At 43.2% G+C, this 13,081-nt stretch overlaps 1 protein-coding gene and 1 long non-coding RNA gene across 2 annotated transcripts in view; one reads left to right on the top strand and one right to left on the bottom strand.

Annotated features, from left to right (window-relative positions):
- The window catches only part of VIT (vitrin), a 72,970-nt gene that overhangs the window by 18,996 nt on the left and 40,893 nt on the right, over nucleotides 1–13,081 (top strand). The window contains exons 4-5 of the mRNA XM_054701210.1: nucleotides 4,629–4,762; nucleotides 8,778–8,855. Coding sequence (XP_054557185.1) covers nucleotides 4,629–4,762; nucleotides 8,778–8,855 — 212 coding nt within the window. The remainder of the gene's footprint in view (nucleotides 1–4,628; nucleotides 4,763–8,777; nucleotides 8,856–13,081) is intronic.
- LOC119259403 (uncharacterized) overlaps nucleotides 1–13,081 on the bottom strand; it is a 63,493-nt gene that overhangs the window by 22,968 nt on the left and 27,444 nt on the right. The window lies entirely within an intron of this gene.

The raw sequence follows: 13,081 nt of genomic DNA, 5'->3' as shown, positions 1-13,081 counted from the left end.
GCTGGCTCTCTCTTGCCTTTCCTATGAGGTAGAGAACCAAATTTTGACTCCCCATAGATGTCAACATAATGACAGTAATCCTATATCCTCACACTATGATTCTCTCCTTCTAGCATCATCTTAACCCTATGAGGCTGCTGTTAGCATACCCATTTGTTAGACGAAAAACTGAGGCATAGGAAGTTAATTAAATGGCTCCTTCCATGCTTGTCCAGGATCAGAATTTGTGTCCCTGACTTCCAGCGCACAGCCCAGGTGACACTTTTACTTAAGAACTGGTGGGGGGAGAGGGGATAGGAAAGGTCCAGCTCTGCTTAGGGTACAAAGCGAGGAGTGGGGGGTGGTGTATGCTTTGGAGCAGTTAGCACTGGGGAAGGCTGTAAGAAGAACAGACAGAGCTCTGGGAGAAAGTCAGAAGGGCAAGGAGAGCAATCCCAGTGTGGATTGGAGTGTAGGAACTTGCTGCAAAGAATATAAATGGAGAAAGAGGGACAGAGAAGAGCTTAAATGTTTCAAAAAAACCAGATTTGCTACTTGAGTTTCTGAGTGCCAGTGTAGCTTCCTGGCCCAGTGACTGATCTAGTGGGAAACTCTATTAGGAAAAAAGTATTATCCATGGGGAGGATGAATAGAGGTCTTAAGGGAAAATGGATACTATCAGTTTCATTTTTCACAAACAGTCTGTTTTCAGGAGGCAGGATTTAATACAGAGACATGAATAGAAAGTGCTCGAGGGACCGCCTGTCACCGCCAGAGTCCTCCACAGTCAGACCTGGGAAGCCAGAGAGACCACGCTTAGGCTTAGAAATTCATATTTAGCTTAAAAGATTTAATATTCATACACTATATCATGCTTAGATGTTATTTTTTATGAGTGAATCCCTTGATTCTCTCAAACCAAAGGGATCATGAACATATTTGAGATTTGAGGCATCATATTTTGACTCTGGCATGTCCTGAACTAACTACTGTATTTAAAATGGAACCAAGCACTGGGCAAAAGGGGCGATTTCTCTGTGAGGGGTCTTCTCCCTGCGGAGTATGCTTCACACTGATTTTTGAGCAGATGCCCACCAGTAGAATAGCAGCCAGTCCAAACCTGGCCTTGCAGTGAGCAGTCCCTTCTCTATGGCCAAGAAGCTGAGTTTAGCTAATCCCAGTACCCTGGTGCCAGGACTGGGAAGGAGGTGAACCTCACGGCCACATCCAGCTTCATCTAGGGCATAGGAGAAAGCACAGAAATTGAGCTGGTTTTGCTCTTTAAGAAATATATATCAAGTTCCTAACCTTGAGTGAAGATAAAAATGAGCTCACATTTACATATTCTCCAAATTATTTGTAGCTCTGAACCCGCATTGTCAAATAAGTGAAGACACAAGGGCCTCCCTGGTAGTGCAAGGAATTAAGTCTCAGCATTATGAAGCTAGCTCAGCCACTGCAGCACGAGTTCGATCCCTGGCCAGGGAGCTACCCACATGGCGCAGCAGACCTCTCCTGTCTCGCCCGCTGCTCCCCTCACCAGTGTATTTTAGTAGATCCGCCTGTTCTGTTCCCCACTCTGTCTCTGGTGAATCCTTTCACCACCCCCCACCTCTGGCCTACACCCCAGCTCTTGTGTGCATAAATAAATAAAAATAAATCTTAAAAAAAAAAATGAAGCCACAGCCTATTTCAGGCTCTGCCCCACCTTCGGAATCTCCTATGGTGGTCAAGTCTCCTGTATATCCACCTCCATGAACTACTGTCGCCTCCTGTAGTTTATAGACCACGCACCTCCCAGGATCTATCCTCCTCTAGAAATGTCTAGAAATATCCAGGTCCTCCAGCTATAGCCACCTACAAGGGTGAGGCTTCACCCTTGTCTCCAACAGGAAAATCTCATAAGATATTTTCAACATTTCTGCATCCGGAGCTTCCCCAAAGTCTGGGTTTCCAGTCTTACAAATCTCTCAGTAGTGAAATAAGCAGTCCAGTCCAGCTTGAGACCCCCCTGGTCCTCCTGTTCCCCCTAAGGAGCCTGACAGAGCTCAGCAGAGGTCCCCTTCCCTTGACTGGGGTAGCAGCTGCAGTGCTTGACTCTCACAAAGGAGCAGGTATGTGCACACAATGTTTCCTCAATACAATGGAATACAAATCCAAGGCAGAACAATTTCTGAGGGAAAAGAAAATGGTAAGAGTGATTTCTATTCTCCCCATTAATTATAAATAAAGGCACCACAGGATTAATTTTTTTTAGTAATTAGAATTCTCAGCCTATACGAGTAGTATGTTCATGTTTAACAACCAACTCTACAAATGGGGAGTGGGGTGTAGGGAACTGACTTGCCAATTCCTGTGGTGTAAATATTCACACCGTGGCTGATTTCACACTCCCACTGTGAAATGAACTTATGCAATCCTGAGAGTAACAAATGGCTTTTGAAAATCAGAATAAGTTGTGCTTTGACACCAGTGACAGACCTTCCAATACAGAAGCATAAATTAGTGTCCTTTTCCATAAGGAGCATTTCCAGTCTAGTTGGGAGACAAAATTAACTCAAAAAAATTTTAGGAAATCAAAAGATCAATTAAAATCAGTCCCTGTCATGAGATAAGATGCTAAGACATTAGAAGGGGTAGAAAGGGGCGTTGTAGGCTGTTCAGAATCTCTGTGGAAAAGGAAGCATTAGGGACGGAGCAAAGCCTAGTCGGGCAGAAGTAGAAGGACTCTGGGCTCTCCAGAGGGACAAAGCAATAGGAAAAGAAATGTGTGGGTGGAAATCTCTGTCAGGGGAGCTGAGAGCTGCAGCTGGAAGTGAGGTAACCCCATTAGGAGAGGTTCTGAAAGAAGAGAAGGTAGGCACACAAAGACATGAGCGAGTAATGAGGAACCAATGTTATAAAATACCTGTGTTTTGAAACCTAGTGGCATCTGTGCCCAAGTGGGACAAACCCAAGATTCCTGGGCTCACCTTCCTGCCTTTCAATTTATTAGTTACAAAATCTGATGTTGTTAGGGAGAAATGATGTCATGAGCTAATCCCATACAGGCTTTGTGGACCCCACCCCCACCCCAGACTAAAGCCATCAAGACATTGGGAAAGACAAATCCCATCACCACCAAAGGGAGGGTGGCTGGGACCTGAGGGTGGAGTTGGGCAGCCAGGTTGGGTATAAAAACCAAACACATGGGCCTTGGGGGGCTCGCTATCGCTCGCCTCCTGGCTTCACGGCTCCTGGCTTGCGGCCAGCTCTCAGAGTGCCATTTGGGATTCCAGATCGGCGGATCGGGTAGGACACATTTAAAACTTTGTCTCCCACTTTTCTCCCTGAGCTGTACATTTCCTCATTTCCCCTTCCCTTGTAAATAAACCTTTTATTAACCTTTCGCGTGTGCCTGCAGTAGAGCATTGATAAGTCCTTTTAAGAGCACGGGTGAGGACCCACAGTCAGGCACCCCGTTTTGTATCGGGGTTGCTCTACAACAATGTCACTCAACCTGTCTAAGCCTGATTCTATGAAATGGGAATAGCAGTTTTCCCTCCACTCTACGTCTCAGCCGAGCTTGGAGGATCCAATGAGATTCTGTATGTGGGAATGATTTTAAAGCAATTAAGTGCTTTACATGTCATGTATTATTATCAATTTCTGGCCTTGTGGGTCATTGGAAAGTCAAGTGTTGAAAGATGTTGACTGGCCATGAAGGTGGGGGGCAGGAAACAGCAACTCTCATTCCTACAGGGAAGGAAAGGTGTTGATCGGAATAAGTCTAAGCACTTTTTTAGCTCCCCTGTATCGTAAATCACAGCTACCCAAAGGAGCCATTTTTAGGGCTCTGGGGTAAAGAAAATGACAATGTGAAAGTGATGTGTAGGGTAGAATGGAGCCCTTGTCTCTAGTACATAGAAGGAAAGAAGTGGCTATGTGAGTTACTGTCTCATCATGATTTGATTCCTAGAAATTAAAGAAACTATTTCCAGTTTGGGGGAATTCTTTATAATTAATTTAGTTGCATAGCTTCCTTCTCTTGCCCCAATAAAAGGTATAATTTCCTTTTCCAAATTCCATATCACCTTCTGAAATAACTGGGGTCATCCTGTGAGGTTACAAACCCAATTAGGAATTGTCAGGAAAGAGGTTTTACCTAAAAGAACTAATGGGAATGAGAAAACCAAGGAAAAGAAATTGGAAGCATGGAGGTAAAGAGAAAACTCTGGACTCTCTGACAGAATGAACAATCTGGTCAGTAATAAGAGAAGAACAGGAAGAGAGAGGGAGGGGTCAAAGCCGGGGAGGGAAGCACACAAGGGCCTCTGGTGGTGGGAGAGCTTCAGGGACTACACCTGAGGGGAGAAGCCAATTACTGTACAAAATGAACGATGATGTACGGAAATAAGTTTGGAGAAAAAAATTAATTTAATTTAAATTAAAAATAAAAAAAGGACAGTCTTCCTGGGAAATCAGGTACCTGGCAGTGCCATAGAGTTGCCATTTTGGGGGGCTGGGGTGTTGAGGTTAAGATCAAGGTAAACCTCTTCTTAACCTCCTTGCTCTCCTATCTCTAAATAAAGATGCAGGCTGGTAATGTAATCTTCTGATGACATCAAACATGTTTTTTCCTTCAAAAATTATTTTTCCTCTCTTTGTAGTGGTGTGCTCAGTAATTCTGGAGGAAAAATACTTGTTCAGAAAGTTGCTGGACAGTCTGGCTACAAAGGCAGTTATTCCAATGGAGTCCAGTCGTTGTCCCTGCCACGGTGGAGAGAATCCTTCGTTGTCTCGGGTACGCCCACCCTCAGGGTGGGGGGGTAGGAACACTATTTATTGTTCCTGGGGTGTTTGTGTTAAGTGACCTCCTTGGATGAAATGTGCTCTTTTCAATGTGCTGTTAGTTTTATTTTATGGCCCAACTTATTTCATAAAAATCGGAAGCATTCATTCTTTTGATAAATAGGATCATGAAACAATGAATGATAATTACAGTGAAAAATTGCTACAAAGTCTGGAAATATTAAATGGTTCCAATTGCTCATTTTAAACACTGCAGCGTCCTCATGATTGGATCCAGGTTAAATATTGTAGCGAGAACGCTATGTAGGTAGAATCATAGCTTATCATCATGTCATATCATATTGGTCTTCTCAGGAGGCACAAATGTCAATATCACCAATTATTGGTTATGTTAAATTCGATTAGCATCAAAACATTAGATACTTTGCAATCTCTCTCCATAATAAAGATTCCTGTAATCAATAAGCAATCTGCAAAACAGTGTGAAAGACTTATTCAGCCAAAGACTTTAACATCCATTAATATTTCTATAGAAAGAACTGAATTAGTAATTGCCAGATTATAATTGTTCCAATCTTCCATTCCTTCTAGTATTCTTAAAGGAAAGTGTTCCTTTCCCCTCTCCACAGCTATTTTCTTCATGTACCTCTATCTACTTAGAGATCAATTTTAAAAACACTGTCTATTATAATCTATTCTCATCATTACCCTTTTTAGTGGTCAGATTTTCCAAATTTGACTAGCGGGAGCCCTTCAAGCTTTGAACATGTGCTCAGTGTACTGAACATTACACAAAGTTCCCTCCTCACCTTGTACTTACCCTGCTCCAGACCTCAAATCTTCCATTTTACCTAAAGAAGCTCCATAGGATTTTAAGCTAGATTCTAGTAAACTTTCCTGACATCCCATTAGGATCAGGAGCCATGCAACTCTTCTAAGAAGGCAGCACCTCTGGAAGACCAAGAATGGCAAGGAAGAGAGAAAGGTCTCATAACACAGGAGGCCTCCAACCTGGGTAGTGTTTTGGCACCTGTAGGCCCCAATTCTAACTATCATCCCTTGATTCTTTTTTTTTTTAAAGATTTATTTATTTACTTATACAAGCACTGGGTACAGTCAGAAGCACGGGAGGGTGAGAGAATTCACCAGAGCCAGAGCTGGGAACAGAACAGGCAGACTGACGAAGTACACTGCTGAGGGGAGCAGTGAGTGCAGCAGGAGAGGTCTGCGCGCCATGTGGGACCCTCGCCGGCAGCTGGGGATCAAACCAGTGCTGCAGAATCCATGGGCAGCTTCACAGCCCAGCACTCAACCACTGTGCACCAGGGGAGGCCCCATCCCTTGATTCTTGATAGTAAGAATACAGATGTTTTAGGGACCTTCCCAACTTGAGCCATCCCTGTTTCGTCTTCTTGAAAAGTTCCATACACTTAGGGCTCAAATTAGACCAATTTCCAGGCCAGATAGAGGGAGGTCCCTAACCACAGGACTGAGAGGCTTGCCTTGTAACGAAGAATCCAGAATAAGGACCATATGAAAAATCCTGATGTTTAGGATACACATTTGTCCAGCATGGAGAGAAATACAACCTCCACTTAGGTGTCTACCAAGAGTGTTTCAATCTAAAGTACTTAGCCTATAATCCAAGACTCCCAACAGGTTTAAAAGAAAAATTAAGTCCATGAGAGGAGAGATGATTTTTTTTTAATGAAAATCAATCTGTTGAGATGATTTCCCAAAAATCTCAACTTCTATGTCCCTTTATTCCACCTGGGAACACTTTTTGCCAACAACCATAAACAGCCATGTCTCTGCACTGGTGAGGCGTCTCCCTCAGATGGAGGAGCTAGGAGAGCACACTGCCCCACGAGCCCATCCCCTGACTGGCCACCCAGGTACACACCCCACTCTTCAGAAGCCAGAAGCCAGCACTTTTCCAGAGATCATGGCCGAATCCTCCCTGAAGGCTCAGAGCGCTGTCTTTGTGACCTTTCCTCAGGTTCTTTCACTTCTAATTTCCATAAGTCACTGTGCTTTTTTAATTAATTCACTTGGGCAAGCTGGAGGGGGTACCAAGGGGGATGTGCATTTTTATTAGCTCAATCTTCCTACAGCCCGGATCAGAAAGGTCAGGGGGAGACCTCCTAATTCTGCCTGCTTGTTCATTGATTCACATTTCAGGAAACTGAGCTCATGCTCCTTTTCATTTTGAATAGAAACAAAAAGAACAGGAGGATTTTAGATGTGAGACTAGAAAGTGGGGAGAGGTCTGTGGCATTCTGATGCCTCGGCCACTATTTGGAGCAGGCCTGGACAAGGGCAGAAGACCTGGAGCTGCCAATGTCTCTTTCTAGATGAAGCAATTTGAGTAACCCCAAACATTTTGCCTCATGCCCACTTTGAGTGGCATTTGTAGTAATACAACATTTTTGCTCCTCTATGCTTTGCAAACATTTTAACTTTTCCCCCCTTAGATCCTACTTTGTGTAGTAAATTGGTCCATATCATTATCTGTATTTTTTTAAAGGAGATCATATCATCTTTTTTTAAGATTTATTTATTTATTTACGCATAGAAGAACTGGGGTATAGGCCAGAGGTGCAGGGGCTGAGAGGATTCCCCAGAGACAAAAGGGGAGAAGAACAGGTGGATCTACTGAAATATACTGTTGAGGGGAGTAGTGAGTGAGACAGGAGAGGTCTGCTGCTCCCTGGATAGGGATCAAACTCAGGCCACGGTGGTGATAGCGCTGAGACAACCCCTAGGCCATCAGATACCACTAGGCCCATTTTCTGAATGAAAAACAATGAATCTTAGGGCCTCCCCAGTGGCATAGAAGGTTGAGTGCCACGTTGTGAAGCTGTCTGCAGCCTCTACAGCATGGGTTCAAATCCCAGCTGGCCAGGGAGAAACCCACATGGCGCGGCAGACCTCTCCTGTCTCGCCCACTGCTCCCCTCAGCAGTGTCTTCAGTCAGTCTGCCTGTTCTGTTCCCTGCTGTCTCTCGTGAATTCTCTCACCTTCCTGTGCCTTTGACTGTACCCCAGTTCTTGTACAACTAAATAAAGCTTTAAAAAGAAAAAAGAAAAACAATGAATCTTATACAGTAAGGTAGTTAACTAACATCAAAGTAGAAACAGAAACCTACATTGTCCCCACTCCTACCTCTGGCCCCTCCTGAGATCCTGTTACTCTAATTCATGACTCTACAGTTCCTGTGCCAACAGGATCTTTGGCAAAACCATGCACTAAATTTTGCTGTAACTTCATGGGCTTTCCATTCCCTAAGCCACATCCCTATGAAAAGATTCCCTAGGTTGAGAGTTTAAATGCTTTCATGATTAGATGTAAATATTGGATAGCACGTGAGATCTCTGAAGGGTATTTGAATACTAACAGCTACCCAAGTATAACGATGTTCCTTTACCAAATACTTTTGAGCATCTCCTACATGCTAGACACTGTTCCAAGCATTGTTCCTAGAGTACCCCAGGGGACTTCTATATTTCAGTGGCACATCCCTTCCCATTGCAGAGCAAAGTTCCTACTCCTATGTGGCATTTCAGGCGTCCCTTCCCTGCAGGGTCTGGAAGGTGGGAGGTGGCCACCTTGCCTGCCCTGCCTGTGACAAGCCTCTCCAGCATCCACAAGGAGCACACAGCAGTGTTTGACATTCATCTACTGACCTAATTAAACATTCAAAGCCACTTCTCTGAAACCTTAGCTTACACCTCACATCTTCATGGGCAAAATCAGGGTTGCTAATGTTAACTCCAAGTCATGGAAATTTTATTGCTTCCTTTCTAATATTAATAAAACTTAGACTATACAGGAAAACAAAATGCCATTTCACTTTCTCACTGCAATCAACAATTCCGCATGCAGGAAGACTGATCTTCTTAAACTCAAGAAAAATAAATTGGGTGAAGGAAATCTACTAATCAGTGCATAACCATCTAAAAACTCTAGAACTCTCAAGAAATCTTTTTTTTTTTCTTTTCTTGCAGAAGGTAAATCCCAAAAGGGTGCAACCTATCCATCGGTTCTTACATATTCATCATCTAAGAGTACAGCTGCCAAAGCAGGCAAGTGTTCATGTGTGATTTCATCGAAAGCTTCTGAGTTTGTAAATATGCGATATTCTGTTTTAGGAGACAGAGCTGAAATTAACATCTTAACCGGACAGGCTCCACTGAGCCCGGTAATATTTTAACAGATGCCAGAAATGAGGGCACAGCTATCAGTGGAATCAGATGGCTGGGGCTGAAGAGTAGGCCTTTAGTTTTTGTTTTCACAATTCTAAGACTGTCTCTGTGTTTCTATCATTTTTATTCACAATTACTGGTGTCTTGAATTTCTGTTATATTATTACTTTAGAAGCTGACCTGACATTCTGTCTGGAAATGTGCCCTGAAAGTTGAAGGGGAAAGGCTGTCTCTACTTAGGTGTGAAATAAAGGGAAGCAAAGAGGATGATGTGGTTTATGTGGCAACAGCAAGTGACTAATCTCAATAGCCTATGCCAAAGATACACTGCCTGTGAGATTGTGCCAGCCCAGCTTCATACAGTCTTCAAAAGGAGTACAGGTAGACCTCAAGCCAGGAAAAACTATGCCTTTATCTGTTTTAAAGTAAGAACTATGCATTATTGTCTTTAGACATAGAAAGACAAGCTGAAAATTGCTTTATAATGGGATTTTGCAATGCTTCCAGAAACTTGATGGAATAGCTGACTTGGTCATGCATCTAAAATGAACATAGTTTAAGAATAGCAGTATAAGTTAGCATTTATAGAAGTTATCATTGCTGTATTCTAGGTATTGTTCTAAAAGCTCTACCTGACTATTGTATTTAATCACCCCAGTACCACGATGTATATTATTAGCTCTACTTTACAGTTTGAGGAAGATGCAGCACAGAGAAGTTTAGTGACTTGCCCTTTGCCACACAGCTAGCAAGTAGCAGACCTGAGACTCAAACTCAGTCTGGCTCTAGCCTCCCCTCTCTACACCATTATCTCTCCTTTCTGATGTTAATACAGTGAATGTAAAGTGTCCTGATTTGAGAGCCTTGACATACAAATAGGAAAAGTTTCTCATTTTTCTCCCAGTTATTGCTCCAATAGATCTTTAATGACTTCTTAATTAGTCCAATATGTGATTGGGAAAGTTCTATGCAATGGCCCACCTGTGGAAACTCAGTGACTCCTCTCCTCATTTACAGCAGAGGTACTTGGGGGCCTCTGACTCTGGCATTGGGCTCAGCCAGAACCCAGACAACAGGCAGGGCCCCCCCACAATCTCCTGTGATCATAGCTATCAAATAGGAAGTGTCTTCTCTGGGTCAGACACCTGGACTAGCTCCAAGGCTGAGTACTTGCCATTCCCATTTTCAGGTAAGGAAGCTGACCCTTGTGAAGGTGCAGTATCTCTCCCGAGGACACCTTTCTAAGCCCTGCCCTGCTCAGACCCTGTTTGCCCTCAAAGCAGCTGAAGTTGGAAGAAAGGAAATCTATTTGGTTTCTAAGTCCTCCACGGTAGAGGTCAATTCTAAAATTCTCTGTCTACCCCAAGCACTGTGACCCCACTTTCTATAACCACCCCCAGCTAGCACTTGTTCCGTATTCCTGACTCTCTGACCTCAGGGAGCTGCGAGGGAGCCAGGGCACCTTTTTGACATTTTTGTTGACACATAAATTTAATTTTTGCAAATACTGTAGTTTAAATATCAGGTGATACAAGCATCATTTATTACAAATATCAATCTTTGGTGATACCATCACCGGGTAGCACTAGCAGCCTTCTGTTATTACAAGATCATCCATAGTGTCAGAGTCTAAAAAACTGTTTAGTCATTCACGTGCCTATTTATTCATTCATTCATTCATTCATTCAACAAACATATATTGAGCACCTTCCATGTACCAGATTCTGAGCTAAACTTGCCCAGTTTCAAGAGAGAGGAACTTCTCTTTCAAAGTTATAATCCCCCCATGGAGTAAGCTTTTACCAATGCAAATGAAAATTCCCAGTGAGAACCATAGAAGGGTAGCCCCTTCATTATTACTCTTTCTCAAATGATAATATTCTTTTAGAAGTTGGAGGAAGCAGAAGAGATGGAGATGAGGACCAGCAGTTTCTAGTGTCCCAGCATGCCCCATAAAATGCTTCCTAATCTCTCCAGGAATGCAAGTTAACAGGTAAATCAGGCTAGGATGACCCCCAAAGGCAGAACAACCTTCTTCCATGGGAAATTATCTCACTCAAAAAATAGAAAGCATCTTGATTTGCCGGTGCAGTTCCTGCTGAGGACAGACATTCCTGAGATTTAAATTCTGTCCCTCCAGGCAGTTAGCAACCACCAACAGGCAACTGTTATTTAGCTACCTCCTCAAGCTATTCTGAGCTAAATAAAAACATGTAAAGTGTTGCTCTGTAGTTCACCAAAAAATGTGAAGGCACCTCGTTGTCCCTACAGCAAGAGAAAGAAACATAAATCCTGGTTGGAGGCTGCTGAGTATCAGGAAAACCCACTCATGGTCCCTTAGACCATTTGCTCCATCCTCTCCCAGAAGAAATCAAGCCAACATTTATTGTGATGAGTTTGACATCCCAAGACACCCCTGCCCTTACTGCCAGTACCCACCAAGTCAGCCCTCTTCCTCTCTTGAGAATAATACTGCTTCTTTCAGAGCTCTAGATACTTCGGGCCAGCCCTGTTGGGACCCACAATCAGGAATCTTGAAGTTTTGGATGGTAGCCTTCCACTTTGCTTCCTGTGCAAAATGGCATGGAATTTGGAATCAAATAAATGTGGGCCTAAATTCTGGCTCTGCTATCTATTGTCTGTTTGAGCTTAGTAATGTTTCTTGGCCTTTTGGAGTCTATTCCTTTTCTTAAAAGTAGGAATACTTGGACCAACTTCCAGGACTGTGATGAACAGAAATGCTTATTTAAAAGAGGCCATGTCCAGGCCTCTATGGACACTCCAGGAATAGATTTCCTGCCCTTATCTATAACTCTAAAGCATATAATGAATTAATGGTGGAAAAAGTCAAATCTCCCCCCATCGCCCTGACTGTAGGCATTGCTGCTACACTGGCTTCAGTATCTGCTCCATGTCACCTTGTTACATGGAGGAAATTTGACACCTACTGAAAGCACTGCTTTTCACTGGGAAAGGGGAAGCATCTGATGGTGACTAGAGTCACCTACTGTCACTCATCAAATGCCTACCATGTGCCAAGCCCTGTGTGTGTCCCTTACAGACACAACCTCCATGACAACCACCTGGCCAAATAGATCTGTCCACCCCCATTTCGCAACAAAGGAAACCAGATGCAGAAAGCTTTAGTGGCCAGACTGCTGAGGGCTGGGGCCAGGAGTTCAGCCTGACCGGACTATGGTTCTCACCTCAAAGTTCCAAGGGTCACCCCAGAGCCAGTGCATCAGAATCTCATGTGTAGGGGCTGGAATCTGCATGTCAACACCTCCACGGTGATCCTAGTGATGAGCCAGGTGGAGGGAGCACCGAGCACCTCCTGCAGCTGTTGAGAAGGGGCTTGTCTAGAACTGTTCCTAACCTTGTCCAAAGAGCACTATGTTAAGAGCCTAAGGGGAGTTTTGGTAAGTTTTCCCTTGAAAAGAGATCAAACTTCCCTGTATCTGAGATTATATGAAGAAGTTATTTTCCTGATCTATTTCAAATGGCTCCAAAAAATGCCTGTCCTGTGAAGAATTCGTGGTCCCCTACAGACTTTGGGTCATATCAAGGACACTGTGTTCAGTAAGGATTTGGGAGCAGCTAGGCAAAGGAATGTTTTCTCTGTCTCCCCTTAAAGTTTTCATCTGTAAATGAGAGCAGGCAGAAGCAATAGCTCATGAAAGACCAGAGAGACGGCTCTATTGGCTGAATTTATGACAAACTCAAAAGCATCTGTGTTCCATGCAAGTAACACAAATGGCCGCCCTCAGGATATTTAATCTGCTCTGTAGCAAATCAATATGAGCAAAGGCAGAGGAGAGGGGGCATTTCAGAAGCCTCAGAGTTAGCCACCAGTGTCAGCAAGAAGATCATTCATATTTTCAATGTCTATAAAGTTAAAGTGACAGAAATGTTTTTTCCTTTGATTTGCAAGTAAAAGTTTCATATTTTAGTTTAATTGCAGTTTAATTAATCATTTGCAGTAAAATGTATGGTCATTTATATATTTTCTCCAAATTAATAATCATATTCTATTTCACAATATATAAATGGTTTTTTGCTTTTTAAAGTAGGTAGGATGGGGGTCTGTATCTGCCTAAAGAGACATT

This window comes from Talpa occidentalis, unplaced genomic scaffold, assembly GCF_014898055.3.
Source record: "Talpa occidentalis isolate TD23 unplaced genomic scaffold, MPIMG_talOcc4v2.1 talOcc4.5, whole genome shotgun sequence".
Classification (NCBI taxonomy): domain Eukaryota; kingdom Metazoa; phylum Chordata; class Mammalia; order Eulipotyphla; family Talpidae; genus Talpa; species Talpa occidentalis.
Note: the sequence above shows the minus strand (reverse complement) of the source record. Positions and strands in the feature narration are given on the sequence as shown.